Below are 15923 nucleotides of genomic sequence, written 5' to 3'. Positions count from 1 at the left end.
ACCACTTCCCTGGGCAGCCTGTTCCAGTACTTGATAACCCTTTCAGTGAAGAATTTTTTCCTGATATCCAATCTAAACCTTCCCTGGCACAACTTGAGGCCATTTCACCTCGTCATATTGCTTGTTATGTGGGAGAAGAGACCGACACTACTCCATGATACAGTCTAATTTCCTAAAATATATCATAAACCTACCTGTCAAGAGAAGTAGGTGTGGTGAGTTTTGAAAAGCTCATTCGAGGTTCTGTTGTCGGTTTTTGTGGGGTGTTTGTTTGGTTTGGTTTGGTTTGGTTTTGTGTTTTTTTTAACCCAGGTACTTTGTTGGGAAGCTGGTGCAGTTACCTGCTTGTGGCTGTAGTCTTGTGCGAGAGCGATGGTTCCCCAATCTTTGCACTTCTGTGGTTATACGCTCAACCCAGCTCAACCACGTTTGGTTTCTGAAGAATTGTTTAGCCCAATATTTGCATTAAGGAAATACCCAAAAGCTAACTTTACACGTGGCTGAATGATGGTTTGTGATAACTTCTCTGCTGCTAATACCAATACGAACTGACATCAAACACTGAGCACAACTTGACGTGGTGAAAATTGAATCTGAATGGTTCTTGTGTGATGATATGCTTTATTGGGAAATGCTGAGAAAAAACACTTTGAAAGCATAGTTTATTTAAATAAAAATTCTGGGTGACGTTGAGCTGCAACACTGGCATTGGTTTACTGGGCTGTTGCAGTCGTTTTGGTGCTGCTGTTTAGGTGCAGAAGATCTGCAAGCATTTCTTTTTTTTTTCTGAGCTTAACCAATGATTTTCGTATATTTGCTCCTGAAATGATGTACATATAATCGGAAGGAATAAATGACTTTTTAACACATTTCCCTGAAGAGGAGCTCAATTCTTGGCACTGTCCTGTGCATCTTAAGGGCGGGGGGGGGGAGGGGGAAGAGGGAGAGAGAATCTGTGTTCGTGAGACTACTGTTGTCAAAATTCACATGTCATTTGGAATATGAAATGCAGGCTTTTATGCCTGCTTCAGTCTTACCTTCTGTCTATCCATTCCTGCCTGCCCTGCCCTGTGGCTGTGGTAGACATTCAGCTGCTGCCTGGGTTTGTCATGTGGCCAGCCCCCTGAATTTATCTTTCTCACATGGCCAAATAACTTCATCCCCATGTCAGTTTGATTGAATAAAGAGCCTGGAGATACAGTGCGAAAATCTGGGGTTGCTTTGGTGAGCAATTACGCGGTGAAACAGCTCTCAGCTAGAGGAAGAGGCGGAAAGGCTTTCGTAGCCGTATGAAAACCTTCATCGGTGGAATTCCCTATGTAATATAAAGCTTTTGCAATATAGAGCACCTTTGGTTACAGATGTATGCGGTATTTAAAATCAGTATCAGTTTTTATCGAAGGATGGTTTCATATTCCTGCTGATCCAAAGCACTAACCTTCGTAGAGTGACATGCATAGAAATGGGATTAGGAAGATTTTATTGATTCCCTTAGCCTGGTGTTTGGACTTGTGATGGGTCTTTGGCTGTGGTTGTAAATCGCTGACGCATAGAACTTATTTAGCTTCATATTGATGGAAGCTGTATTTTTATCTGGAGCATTTTGTAGTAGGAATCTGGCCTAACGCACATGCGAGAGTGGGTGTTTTTATGGGCTGCATCAGAAGCACCGCTCTGTGTCTTCTAGTGTGGGTACTGTGTGTAGTTTGCACACAGGAGTAATGTTTGCCTTCTTATGCGGAATTCTGTACATGTCTGGAAATAGTCTGTGTGAATTGATAATGATCTTGCCCTGGAAAACTAGGAATAATGCAGCGATTTATGAATACAGAGTTTTAGAGAAAATAAATAAACCACATACTAAAATCCTCCAAAATTAAAGCTTCCACACAGTTTCAATGATTTGTTTTTATAAAATTGCTGTGATATTTCATGCAAACAGTTTCCAGCTCCATCTGTCTGTCTGTAGAGAGTTGTTTAGGTATTCACTGGCATGTCTTTTACACAGCTTTAGAGACTGGCTTGGGGCTGCAAGTAGATGTAGCTCAGCTATTGACTGCACGCCTTGTGCTCTAGCATCTTTGTGCTTTGATGTGCCTGTTAGGACACGGCAGGAGCGATTGCTTCATCCGTCAGAGCTGTGGTCAGGCCGCCAGTTGTTATCTTTCCATGACCTCCTTTGGCAGGTATATATGGGAGTTGAGAAATTCCCTCATTAAAAAGATGCATGTGCCATAATACTGACGGGAGTGGAACAAAGCTAGCCACATCTCTTGGGACTAGTGCTGTGGTTTTTGAGCTCATTCGTTAGGTTAAGGAGGTTGTTTCTTTGTTTTCAGTGTAGTCAGCTTAGCCGGTGTCTTGTGGCTCCATCATTTATACAGATCCTTAGAAAAATACAGTGGTATTCTGTACGCATGGGAGGCTTCCTGACTTCTTTGACAGGTAGTGGTAGTTCAGTATTTGGACTGGCTGATCTGTCTAATTCTTCTTTCCCAATGACCCTGTGATGCTTTACAAACTCCAAAGATATATTTTAAAAAAAAGTCACTAGTGCAGTGCTGTCCCGAGTCAAACCAGCCCAAAATCACTGCCCTCGCACTGGCTTTACTTGCCCAGCCTGGAGATGGGTCACGTCAGGGCTCATCAGTCCAAGGCAAAATTGGTCTGTTGTTTGCCTTGATCTTGTGACCACAGATATCTGCAAGACAGGCACAGAGCCTTGGTTTTGTACACTGGCAGAAGTCCATATTCTTCAGTGTTTATACTTTTGTTTGTGTAAATTCTTGATGTTTAGGTAGATTTTCTCGCTCTCTATTCTGTGTAGTACCTAATGTTGTGATGTGCTCATGATAAGGGCTCTTTAGTGGTGTAGAAGCACAAGTTAATATGGATGCATCCTGCTTTGATCTCCAGTTTGCATAAAATAATTCTTATTTGGGGGATGAGCACGAGTCTCCTGTTCCAGCTTTGGATTTGTTTTTCAATGCTTATTACAGGTTGGAAGTGCAGGGCATTCTTTTAAACATTTTTCTTGGGGGGGTTATTAGGTTTAAACTATTTATTGTGAAATACGTAAACCCAAACAAAAATAAATGAATGCATGAGGATGTGCAAGGCACTAGTGCATATTCCAGATAATGAGCACACTCAGCTTTTAAGGGTGAAGAAGCCACTAGAATAGATGTAAATTGTCTGTGTGCTGGTTGACTGCAGCGCTGCTCTTCCAGCGTGACAATCCGTGGTGAAGTGGTATGGCATGTCAAGATCTGAATTTAATACTGGAAATAAAAATATGGTAGCATTGTATTGAGCTCCACATGCAGGGGTTTTTGGGGAAGGCGAGGAGCAGATATCTACAAGCTCTACACTTAGTGGGGATTCATGTAGGAAGAGAGCTGTTGGGTAACTTCATCCTGTTTGTTAAATATGGTGCACTTCTCAAACCTGCTCCCACAAACAGAATCTGAAGTGGCTCTCAAGCATAAATCTCGTAGTGCTCAGATTTGTGATCTGTGTATATACATTTTAATACTACATCCATGGATTTTTTTTTTTTTTCCAAATTCTCTACTTAAGCTTTTTATTTCACCTTGTCTGTACCTTCTTTACACCTCTGAGGACTGTTTGAAGATACAGTGAAACCTGAAAGGACAAGAGGGAATAATGAGTTGGCTCTTAAACTTGTTCAGTTCATGGTATTTTATAATTAGCTGTGTGAACTTTCAGTGTTTAAAAAAAGGAAATAGGAAATGGCAATTAAGCAGAACTTTCACTCTTCGATCACATACATACTGCATTTCCATTGTTACTTAGAGCTTTAAAGAGCCTCTCTGGAGGGCTGTATATTAAGTAATTCATCTTATTTAACATTTCATTATGAAGCATATACAATTAATTGACAATGTATAGAAATAATGATCTGGTTAATAGAAATTCAGTTCCTGAGAGCTGAGACTAGTTTCCTTTCAAAGTTTTATGCTTGGTTTTGATTATTCTTTTTAAGTTCACTAATGGTATATACTTATCTGCCACTTGATGTTCAAAGGCAAAATTGAAATCCAGTCTGTAAGCAAGATCTAAAAGCTATACATAGCTGTTCTGCTTCTGTGCAATTAAACAACCAGAAGTGCGACAGTCTTAATTATTGCATGCTTGGTACTGCTAAGCTCTTCATAATAGGTTAGGCTTATAAAGAAAATTAAAAAAATAATAAAGAAAAAACCCCAAACCAAACAAAAAGCCAACACAAAATCAACAAAATAAACCCACAAACAAACTCCCCTGTTCTTATGTCTTTTATTAAACATGAAATGTGTTTAAATGTGCTTAAATATTGCACATAGCTGAACTGTTGAGTGATCTTGACTTGAAACATGCTGTAATGGTTGGGCTGGGGGAGTGGTGGGTCTGAGGCAGTCTGTGGTTTCCCTAAGGCTAGCAATTTTTGTGCAAATGTTTTGAGGATCAGCGTTAACCTGTATGGGCTGACCTATTTGCTTAGAGAGCTTGTTTGGAGAACAAGTCAGAGTTGTTTGCTCACCTACCACGTGTTTAAATGCATTGGTTTTGATAGTATGACAAGTTCTGAAGTAAGTGTAATTGGGAAATAGGGTTCAAATTTGAAATATTCCAGTTTAAAAAAATAGGAGTGAAGAAAGAAGTTCAGGGTGTGTTAATAGATAATGTTTTATCTTAATCTGGTAAGTTCAGATGTGAGGCAGTTGGACGATGCGAAGCATGGAGGCCTTGGGGCCTTTGTGGCTTAGGCAGGGAGATAAGAGTGGTTTTGCTTCCAGGAGAGGAGCCTAAACGCAACCCAACCTCTTAGGCCAAGTTTGCTAATCCTGGCTTATGCTCGGTCACACCAGAAACCCTAAACGTGATTTGTCATTATCTGAAGTCTGTCACGAGACACAGCAGGATGCCCAAAATATGCATAACCCCAAAGGAAAGTGATCCCATTTCTGCCCTCGGGTCATGCTTGGAGTCCCCATGAGGCTGGTGGAGAGAGAAGGTGACAGTGCAGCTGCACGCCCTGGGTTGGTGTCTTAGGTTTGGTGCCAGCTCTTTGGTTTTCACAAGCACTTAATATTCTACATCTCCCTGAAATAATAGGATCAGGAATAGAATTTGGCTGGAGGCTGTGACTCTGCTCTTTTTATCTAGATCTTCAAAACAGGTCTTTAACTCATCCTGCTAGTAAGTGGCACAATGTTCTCTGTTAGTTTAGCACATCTCTACAGAGATACCACCATTGTAGTTTTTTGTCTAACATGTGTCTAGTATTTTCCCCTAACTGTGGTTTGTGAATATAGAAGTATCATTTTCATAACATTACATGTGTGCTGTGAAAACTGGGCTTCTCTTGGGGAAATGCTCATTCCCACAAGACATTTATTTTACTTCTAATACGTGATGTTGTTTGTATACAACAGTCCCACGTTTGCTGTTCTTGCAGATACCTTTCTCACCATAATATATAACAAAGGTGACTGTCTTTTAACTATAAGTATCAAACCCAAGTACACCTAACATGGGAGTTAGTGTTTGTAATGCAATTATTTGGCTTTTTTCCACATTAGCCTTATTTTTAAAGTATGTGACTGAACTTTCTTAAGTAATTCCAATGCGTATGCATATGCACTTAACTTATATTCACAGTAGTTCATTAATTTATGAAAGATCTTAAGGACACATTTTTTCCACAAGCGAAGCCTTTTTCTCTTTTGTTTTTTGTTTTTTTTTTTGTTTTTTTCTGTTCTGTAATGAATTACTTTGTGTGACAGGTGGGAGATTCAAGAAGGAGATAGTAGTTGATGGACAAAGCTATTTGCTGCTGATTAGAGATGAAGGGGGCCCTCCAGAGGCACAGGTGAGCATTGCCTATATAGAGCTTTATCAGCCTTACCACCACCCTTTCCTTTCTTTTAAAAAAAAACTTCCTTTAAGAGAACTGGCTTTGTTTTGTTCTTTCCTGGGTCCTGCTCATCTTTCTGCTGGGAAAAAAGTATGTGTTGCCCTCAGGTGAAAAATTCTGTTTAGAAATTATTTGGGATTTCAGTTACATTGTGAAACTGTGTAATAAAGATATATGGCTAGCTTATGTTGAATACCTAATCAATATGCTTCCAGTGACCACAAAATTGCATGTTACTAAGATTTCTTCTGGGTTAGAATCTCTAAAATTGTTAAAATACAAAGTAGATGTATGCACAGTGACACACATACTTGTGTACAAATCTTTGCATTCCCTATTGCTTCCACGTTTTGCTCCCTGTGCTGTTTAAGACACAACTTTGCAAGTTCCAGTTCAGCACCACTGAGTTCTCAATGTCTGACTTGGTTTCTGTCTACGGCGTGTTACCTCCTTGTCTCATACAAGGTGACTCGTGGGGATCTGCCTTTGAGAAGACACTTGTGGTTTTGAGTGCTTAACTCCATTGCTCTATTTTGAGTGATGTGAAGCGTTTGCTTATGTGATGCTTAAATCACCGCAGACTCTCTGCCAGCCTGGCTGCAGGCAGTGCCCTTGTCTTCAGGCATCCTCCTTGTCTCCCCTCTACCTCCTCTTACCTGGGCACTAGTGAGGTTTCTCGAGTGTGGTAGCTGCCGCTGGCCTTGCTTTGCTTGGCTGTTCAGTGGTGGATCAGCTTCAAATAAAAACATATAAATCTAGCAGCAGGAACTGTGCTATCGCCAAACAGCTGAAGGGGAGCGGTGCCAGCAGCAGCAGCTTGTGTTTCAATGCTCCACTATTGCTCCTTAGCTGCAAGGAGGATTAGAGCATGGAGGGGGGAAGGTGCCCAGACAAAGGAGAAGAGAAGAGGTGGAGGAAACGGAGACCGAGAGAGACATCCTGGAAGGAAGTTAAAAACAACAGATTAGTGTCGCTGACACATCTGCAGCCTTGTGAAGCATGAGCCTAAAAAAAGTGCTCTGTTTGAGGCTGTGAGTAATTTGGCTGAAGTACACAACAGTTTCCAGGGTCTGATGCTTAGAGAACATTCACTCCTATAAAAACATAAATACCGGAGATGTAAAGGTACACACAGCAATCTAAATATTTTTGTACGTGAAGAATTGGTTTTGCAGAGGTCAGTGGAACTAACTGCAAACTAATAAACAGACATAGTGTTTTGCTTTTGATCTATGTTAGGTAAATTTGGGGGTTTTAATTACTAATGTGGCTGAGATTGGTTCTTCAGCAAATTATGAGTATGGAAAGGTTTAAGGTGTTAGTGCTCTTTCACTTCTTAGAAGATGTGTTTCACATGTAAATTATCTTTGGATTTTTTGGTATAACTTCTGCTTGCATGTATATTAAAGCTCTTTAATCTGTTTATTAATTCCTGGAATTAAAACTGCTGGGTTCATGAATATTTATAACTGTGTAATGGAAATAGAACATTATCAGAAGGAAAATGTTTACCTCTCACTATTTGCTTATGTTACAGAGAGGGTTGGTTATCTTAGCCTTAAGACTCTGCTTTTTGCAACAGTACGGTATATTTTTATGGATAATTGGGATAGAATTACAACTTCAATAAGGAATGAGCTGAGCTGCAGCCTTCCTGGCACTCAACAGATTGGGTTGGGGGAGAGTTCCCCAGGTGCTGCCTGCCTTGCTTCAGTGCAAAGGCTGCGGCTCATGTCTGTTTGCTGTCCCCTTCATGGCAGGAAGGGAGGAAGAATGAGCTCACCTGGAGACTCACTTTCTGGATTGATAAACTCTCTCTCTCTCATCTAACGTAAGATTGTTCAAAGATGAAAATAATTGAAAATAAATCTCATTTCATAGAAAGAGAGGTGATGAGGTGCACTAGCTGGTGCTGCTTCAGTTTGTGCATATTGACCATTGCTTTTGCTCAACCAGGTTTGATTTTACTCTTGCTGTGATCTGATATAAATGTAGTGGCCGCCTGTTGTAAAACCAAATTAACATAGCAACTGAGCTATAAGGAGGTGCCGCGTGCTGTTTTTTTTAAATTTGGAACTTTTGTTTATGGTTTGGTTTTGTTTGAACTTGAACAAACAGATATGCTCAATCACAGCAGTAAGTCTGAAGATGGATTTGTGTATCAGCAGCTGGGCTGTCCTCCTTCTTTCAAGCTGTTTTCTGCACAGTGATATGGATGAGACATCCTGGGTTTCCAGACCTTCTGCGTGTTTTCCAAAATTCCTTTGTTTTTTAATATCACAAGTCTGGTATCCACAAAGCGTAAACTTAGTTTAATGTAAAAAGAGAAGTAAGGAATTACTGGAAATATTTTGTGTCTGGAGGAGCTCCATTGAATAACCACCCTCTGGATTTTTTTAATAATCTTCATTAGAAGGCTGCTGCTACACACTGATGAAACATTAACAAAATTTAGAGACACTGTTAGCTTCCTAAATGATGCTTCAAGGATGTTGTATCTGTAAGGACGAGTTCTTGGGGTGATGCTGCTGAGTCCAGTCAGCAAGAACCATTTTACAGTAAGATCCAAAACCAAGTCCACAGTAATGATGCTGTCTCTGGCTCCTTTGGTTTGATCTTCTGGTTTGAATAGTTCAAATTTAATAGTGTGGTAGTTGACGTTATTCTGGCAGTTACTGCTGTGTGTAGATAGTCCTGTCCTTAACATTTATATAATTGTCCTCCTGACTGTCTTGAAAACCTCAAAACGTTTTTGGCTATTTTTATGTTGTAACCCTAAGAGACATGTGTGGTTTCAAGTACAATACAGTCATCAATATGCACATTAACTTAAATTATTAGCTAATAAGCTGAACGAAAAATAAGCAAGAATTGCTACTAGCTCTTGCTTCTAAAAAAGGAAAATTTAATGAGCTCAGCAACTTCAGTATGTAACTTCATACTGCCAGCTCTTTTTTCTTCCCTTTGCATATATGCCAGCTTGGGGTGCCTTACTAAAGCCTGAGATCGTGTGAATCTACACACTAGTGATTGAACCAGTTTAAGCACTGCAAGAGCAGAAACAAAACTGCAAGAGCTGCTGGAGCTGAAGAGCTTATAAACCGAGGCTAGTCTCGTAAAACTCAGCAAAATGTATATAAACACTTCCCAAATGAACCTTCTTGCAGGTGTCTCTATGTTCAGTGTGTCCCTGATTTACCTGGCGTATTGTAGTAGTAATAAAAAGTGTGAGTACTAATGGCTGAAACTTGTTTCCATTGGTCTAAATTTGGGTAGGAATGGAGTCACTTAGGGAAAAATAAAGGCAGTGAGGTAAGCTTAACTTCAGTCTTTTTTTTTGATGTCCTGTATATATTTACTGTTATGTCAAATATGTTTAAACAATCTTATTCCACTTGTGAGCTAAAGCTTTTTCACTTGCATGGTCACTGAAGCAGCACCTTGCCTTGGCCTGTGTGTATGCATGTCTTTTAGCAGATCACTGATGCCACGAGGGAATAGTTCACACTGAAAGCTGAATGAGATGTTCAATACTCTTTGCTCAGCTAGAGTGTCTTTATAGTGAAGAATTGAAAATTTGAAATGAATGTTTTTGGACATTGATAAAGACGTGAGAATTACTAGCAATGCTAGTAAAACCACAGCCATGATACTTGTCCTGGCATTAACAGAAACATCAGCACGCATGCATGTAAAGCACGGGAGGGAGGAAATAACACACTAAATAGGGCACTCAAGTGCCTAGAGATAAGTGGTTTTCATTTATAATTCACAAATTCAGATATCTGAGGCTGTGATGTTTTCTTTTTCTGTGAATCCAAACCAATGTGCGCTGATAGTAGTTGGGCTTGTAATACCATGTACCAGTGAGGAAGAGATGCAGTTGTGAGCATGGGGAAAAGCCTTTGTGTATCCCAGATCCCCATCACTTGTGGAGCGATGAATGTCGATTCATCATTTTAGTAATGATATGCCATTTTTAAAGCCTTGGTTATTGTCACTAACAAAGTTTTTTTGATGTGTATTTCCCTCCAAGCAAGTTAAGAATGTTTCCCTTTTTTAACTTCTCACTGCTTTTCTCACCGTATGCGTTTTCCACTTTTATTCTGCAGTTTGCCATGTGGGTGGATGCTGTTATATTTGTCTTCAGCTTGGAAGATGAAATTAGCTTCCAGACTGTTTACCACTACTACAGCCGTATGGCCAACTATCGTAACACTAGTGAAATTCCAATGGTACTAGTGGGAACCCAGGGTAAGTGCAGTCTTGATTTATGAGTGTATTTCTGTGACTGTATAGACTGTTCTAAGCTGGCAAAGCCATGTCCTGTCCTTTTCCCTCTCTTGAATCAGCACTGCCACTCGTCTGATGATGAGAGCTTGTGGATAAACTGCTGGTTAATCAGCAGGGTGGTGGTCTGCCATCTGGGCTTCCTCGGCTGGCTTCCTTCAGGGCTGTGACATTGCGAGGACTGGGTTGAGATGGGAGACAAACATCCATGCAGCAGCATCCTTGGGAGGAGGAGTGTAGGGGTTCAGCAATGATGACTTAAAAGAATGTTTTAAAAAATATTTTCAGTGCTTGCCAGTCGTGGTGGTTTTCTTGATCAGCAAGGAGATGCTAATGTTCAATTTGAGCAGGTGAATCAGTCGTGTAACGAAGTTCTGAAGTGAGACAGGTTTCCTTTAGCTTGGCAGTCTAGAAGTGATCAATACCTTGGCATTCCTAGGAGACAGATGGATCAGGGATCGAAAACCTTCAACACCGTGTTAAGAAACAGAACAGAACTGTGCCCTTGTGCGATCTCTCAGGCATACCATTCTTCAAACCAAAAGGAAATTCAGCTTTCAGCCTCCTGAAACAGTCCCTCATGATTCTGTTTTTCCAAAACCCCTTCTGGAGCAGGAGCAAGCCACATCTATCTTATACGGAAATGTGGCAAGGGAAAGGTACCAGCGATATTTCAGTTTCTTTTGCATCTGAGCTGTCTTTTGGCTATTCCCTGCCTTGTTTTGCCAGCACATCACAGGAATGTTTCAGCAGTTTCCCATATTGCAGTTGGTTTGCTGCATGGAGACAAACAAGAGGTGAGGCTGCTCTACACCTAGCCACATAGGTGTCCCTCCTGTGATAATTCTTACCAAAAATGAGGAGTTCCTGCATAGATTTCAGAATTCTTACTTTACAGAGCTGCTGTTTTGGAAGCGTAACGCAGACTTTTTTTGTGAGTTCCTTCATCCTGAAGCATTGCTCTCAATACATTGTCAGATTACTGCGCTGTGTTAGAGGGAGGAGTGTCACGAGTTGCTCTTGTAGACTTGAATTTGGGCATCTTCCCTTTGAGTGTATGCCACCAGTTTTGGTGATGTTGAAGCTTTTCACTGCTTTCTCAGCTTGTGCTTCTGTCGGTCTTGTGGTCAGAGAGCAATTTGCTTTCCCCCTGCCTGGCTGCAGCACAGCCGCGTGAAGGCAGGGGAAGTGTGGGCAGCACGGGAGGAGGAATCGCAACTGGGCTTTAGGCAGAAACGGATGATAAAAAAAAATGAAAAGGGAAGTAGGCACACAAAAAGTCTTAGGATAGCAGAAACTACAGCCAAAAAGCAGAAATGAACTGCTTTGGAGAGCCATGCTGTCAGCTTAAAGCTGGAGTTGGAAAAGGAGAGGGGGTAATGTTTCCCTGAGGTGGTTTTTTTTTTCTGCATTTTTGACACTTTGAGGTATGGTTTTCCATCTCCTTCCCATTATTACCAGAAAGGAATTTGTTTTTTCAAAGTTCATTTTCTGTTGCAGCACTTGATGGAAGGGGGATTTAAAAAAATGTGACTGAAGATGGAAATGCTGCTAATTCTGGGAGCCAGCATTAGAAGAAAATACAGCTTTTTGGCTACACTGGCTGTCAAATAGTGCAGTGAAATGAAATACATGAAATATATAAATACACCTGTTGAAAATGTATTTGAAATATAGCTGTTTGATATCCAGCTTGTTGATTTTGATCAGTATTTGTGAAATGAAATCTCTCCCAAAATGTTCGCGCTTGCCTGATGCTTCCAGACGTTCTCCTCTGTCCCGTCCTTCTGCGGTGGGCCAGCCTTGTAGCGCTGAAGTTGCTTCAGAAGTCAAACTTGTCCAAGTCGTGCTGTTGCTTATCGATTCCTTTCTGATTAAATGTTTTCAGCGCCCTCTGCTGATGACAAAAAAAATATCTGCCGTTAGCTTTCCAAAATACTGCTTTGTTTTTATTAATTAGCTCTCAGGAGAAGGCAGCAATAACATCAGTTTGAGATATGGTCATGTCATGCCCAGAACGGAGCCTCAACTACAGCACTGCAGTAGTCACTGTCTTCATGCTCACGTTGAAGCGATCGTTTTTTTCCAAAGAACGAAGGTAGTTTTGCTGCCACGGAAAGTAGCAGATTTTTGGGAAAACTTTCTGAGCGGCTCTAAATGCTGCAATCGGTGCCTGTCATGGTGGCAAGGTGGTAGCTGCAGAGTTTTGTAGAATAAGTAGTACTGCTGTCTCGCCTTAAGACTTGTTTTGCCAGAGCTAAGAATTACCATGGTACTCCTAGGGAAAAAAAATGTTGCTTTTTAAGATTTGTTCGTACCAATATCACTTTAGAAATAGTCAAGCAGTATAACCTTTGTAGAGTTCTTCGCTATCATGGAGTAGCAATGAAGAAACTTCTCCTTCATCTGTTAGCAGGATTTTTTTTTTTTTTTTTTTCTGGTGTAAGGTTTTTCCCAGCTCCTATGGATAAGCTCTAGAAATCGGGGTTAAAAAGCATGCATGAAAAGTAGCTTTGGCAGAGAGGTATGAAGTAGTATTATTCATTTAGAAAAAATACCATTTTTATTGGCTTTGCAGTATGTTTACACAATGTCTCACTGGTGCCTTTACATCAAGGTTTGAGACTCAGTCATTTACAATAAGTTTCCTGGATCCAGTCTTGGCTGAGACTTGGAAGCCAGCTCAACAACACAACCTGTGACTGTATCAAAACTCTCAGTTTCACATTAAACTGGTGAGTGTCTGCGTTGACCGAGGCATAGTGTGTGCTGTGGGTTCAGGGTTGGGGTTTAGCTGAGTGCTTTGCTTCCAGCCCGGCCTTGCTAGCACGCTGTTGGCTCTCTGTGCCTGAGCAAAACGCAGAGAGAGCTAGCCTAAAAAAATGGGGAGGACTGAAAATAAGCACACAGGGCAGAGTTACATGAGGAAGGAAATCGACTCTAGATTTTTTAGCAACATGATAATGGCAGTCCTGTACAGCTTTGTTATTTCTTACCTGCCACCATGATTTTTTTGCCTAGGTGTCTTACGTTGACTAAGTTTTTTTAAAGCAAAACATCTTTTGTGTGCAAATCTGACACTTTCCCTGAGCGTGGCAGTAATACCTGGTACCATTTCTCCCCCCATCCCATTTATTTCTCCACCTAAAAAATCCTTGTCCTTACAAATGTGTCATGTTTTGTGCTTCACGCTCTACAGGTGAAGGTTACTTGTAAGCCAGTGCTGATATTTATAGGAGGCCTAAAAATCATTTGACGTGTTTATAATAATCAATCAGCCACCCACTTATTTCTTTGTGTTTTACGTCAGAGCTCATGTCCGTTCATGTGATTATGTATGTTTTGCAACTGGTGACCTAAAAATATAGTTAAGGTAACCAAAAAGCATTTTAGGTTTCTCCTGGTTTTTAAAATCTCAGTGTGCTGGTGATTTTAGAGACAAAGTATAAAATCAGAGTGATGTGCACCCCTGTTGTTTCCTAAAAATTCTAAAAATCTGTACTTAAACTCACTGCTTGGGTATTGGTAATTATAAGATGATGTTTTCAAAGTATATTTAAATATGTGGTTTTTTCCCTGTTGTTGCTGTAGATGCTATAAGTTCCAGTAATCCGCGTGTCATAGACGATGCCAGAGCGAGGAAGTTATCCAATGATCTCAAGAGATGCACTTACTACGAAACCTGTGCTACTTACGGACTCAATGTGGAGAGAGTCTTTCAAGATGGTAAAGATTATTTTTTTCATCCAGTATATCACACAATACTGCAGCTGTTTTTTTAAATAACCACCAGTATCTGATAGCTCAGGTACTTGAGTGTTTTGCAAGTATTCATTAATGTTAAAAAAATGCTTATTTTTAGGAATTGTTTTGTTATATTATCTTAAGTGAAGTAGAGGGTTCCTTATGCTGAATACAGCACGTCACTGTCATATTTTCTACCAGCACTTTTAGTCTTAATCACCTTAAGCTGTTTTTAGTCTTTATTTATTTTTCAATTTTCTTTGGTGCTTGTTTTATTTCAGCAAAGTTTTCTTTGTTTTCATTTAGGGCTTGTGGAGACATTGAGAGGCTATTTGTGCAAAGTAGCCAAAACTTGTCTTGCATATTTGAGAAATTGAGAATAAACTGAGAAAATTGGTAGGAATAGGGTAATCATGAGGAGTAACTTGTGGCATTTGTGGTGTGTTAGAAACTGACAGACTTGTATAAGGGTTTAGAAGTAAAGTTGGCTGCTTAAGGGTGAGTTAAAACGTCATTAGCAGCAATGTTCTAGTTTGCCTTATAGGAGGTATTCGGGCTCATTGCGTACTGTCTCAAAAAAAGGAGTGACAAAAGTGTTTTCTGACTGTTTGTAACTATTTTGGAAGAGTTACCCCTTGGAAGAACTTCTGTGGCTGGCAAAGCCAGGCTGAGCTTGGTCCTTGCTGTGTGAGCTGGGCTTTGTGCACCCTCTAGTGGCAGTGCCGCCAGGTGTCCTGGGGCTTTGCTCTCTGCTCTTCTAGCCGTGGATATCTCATGGCTGAACTTGTCAGCTCTTCATCGCAGCAGTTCTTCTGCATGTAAAAACCTTTCTAATTCTCTTGAAATACTTCTCAGAGCTCCTGAGTTTTGGGGTGTGGTTTTTTTTTTTGTAGCCAGCTTTTCATTGCCAAGAGCTGCGCCATCTGTGGTTACACGTGAGACAGTGTCACATCAGTATGAATCAGAGATGAGTACAAAGACAGCTAAAACTAAAAAAAGAAAGCAAAATATTCTAACTTTAAAATGGAAAAAAGAAAGCAAAACATTCTAACTTCTAAATGGAAAATACTGACGTGCACTGCACTAAGTTTAATTCCAAATAAGAGTGTTTTTATCCATCCTGTTGGTAGGATTTCAGAGAAGAGCATTTGAAGCTGCATCTTTGTGCTTTGCTCACTGTTTTCCCTTGAACTAGTTGCAGAAATTACTGTTTTCACTGCCTAGATTTTCTGTTTTGAATATGAGTTTCTAAGAACCATTAGGGTTTTTTGTTAGTACATTTGTGTTTGAGTGCTAGCTATAGTTAGATTTTTAATTATATATTCTAAGTGGTTGTGTTTGTCGATCTTTGTACAGTCTGCTTGGTTTTTTTCCTTCTCTTTACCTCAGGGACCTTTTGAGAGAGAAGTCTCTTGGCAAAAAGCTAGTGTGATAAACTTGTAAGCTTCCAGGAAGCTTATTTGTCTCTCTGGTAAATTTCAATAGTAAGTAGAAAGAACTGACAAACATCATGTGTTTAAGAAATGTCAAGGTTTTGTTTTACCTACGTGGCAGTCAACCAGCTATGTAATATTTGCCAACTAATAGGATTAGGAATGCTTCTGTATAAAAGTGTTACAGTTGTGAGACATGTCTGGGACCAAATCCAATTCCTGATAATTTTTGCTGTCTCTTTCAGCAGGAAACAAAGCAACTTCTTAACCCCATTACGCGAGGGGGTGTGAATGAACAGTGCAAGTTCTTAATAGGGAGCGCTCGATTAAATGATGCTTGGGTTGCACGACTCAAGGATATTGAGGTTGAATGTAGGCTGAACAATGGTTTGTAGTGGTTTCTATAGAGGATTCATATAGTCTCTATGCAGACCTTTGAAAGGCAAGGGGTAGAAGTGCAGAAGTTTGAAGAAAACTTCTAAATTAGCTTTCCTTTAGAAAAAGGATGTGAAATACAAAGGTAAGGTACCTCAGGA

The 15923-nt window shown here is 40.3% G+C and overlaps 1 protein-coding gene across 1 annotated transcript in view; it reads left to right on the top strand.

Moving 5' to 3' along the window:
- AGAP1 (ArfGAP with GTPase domain, ankyrin repeat and PH domain 1) overlaps nt 1–15923 on the top strand; it is a 400015-nt gene that overhangs the window by 153456 nt on the left and 230636 nt on the right. The window contains 3 exon segments of the mRNA XM_068407470.1: nt 5790–5875; nt 10033–10174; nt 13802–13936. Coding sequence (XP_068263571.1) covers nt 5790–5875; nt 10033–10174; nt 13802–13936 — 363 coding nt within the window.

Source organism: Nyctibius grandis, chromosome 9 (genome assembly GCF_013368605.1).
Source record: "Nyctibius grandis isolate bNycGra1 chromosome 9, bNycGra1.pri, whole genome shotgun sequence".
NCBI classification, from domain to species: domain Eukaryota; kingdom Metazoa; phylum Chordata; class Aves; order Nyctibiiformes; family Nyctibiidae; genus Nyctibius; species Nyctibius grandis.
This window is presented reverse-complemented; position numbering and strand designations above follow the sequence as displayed.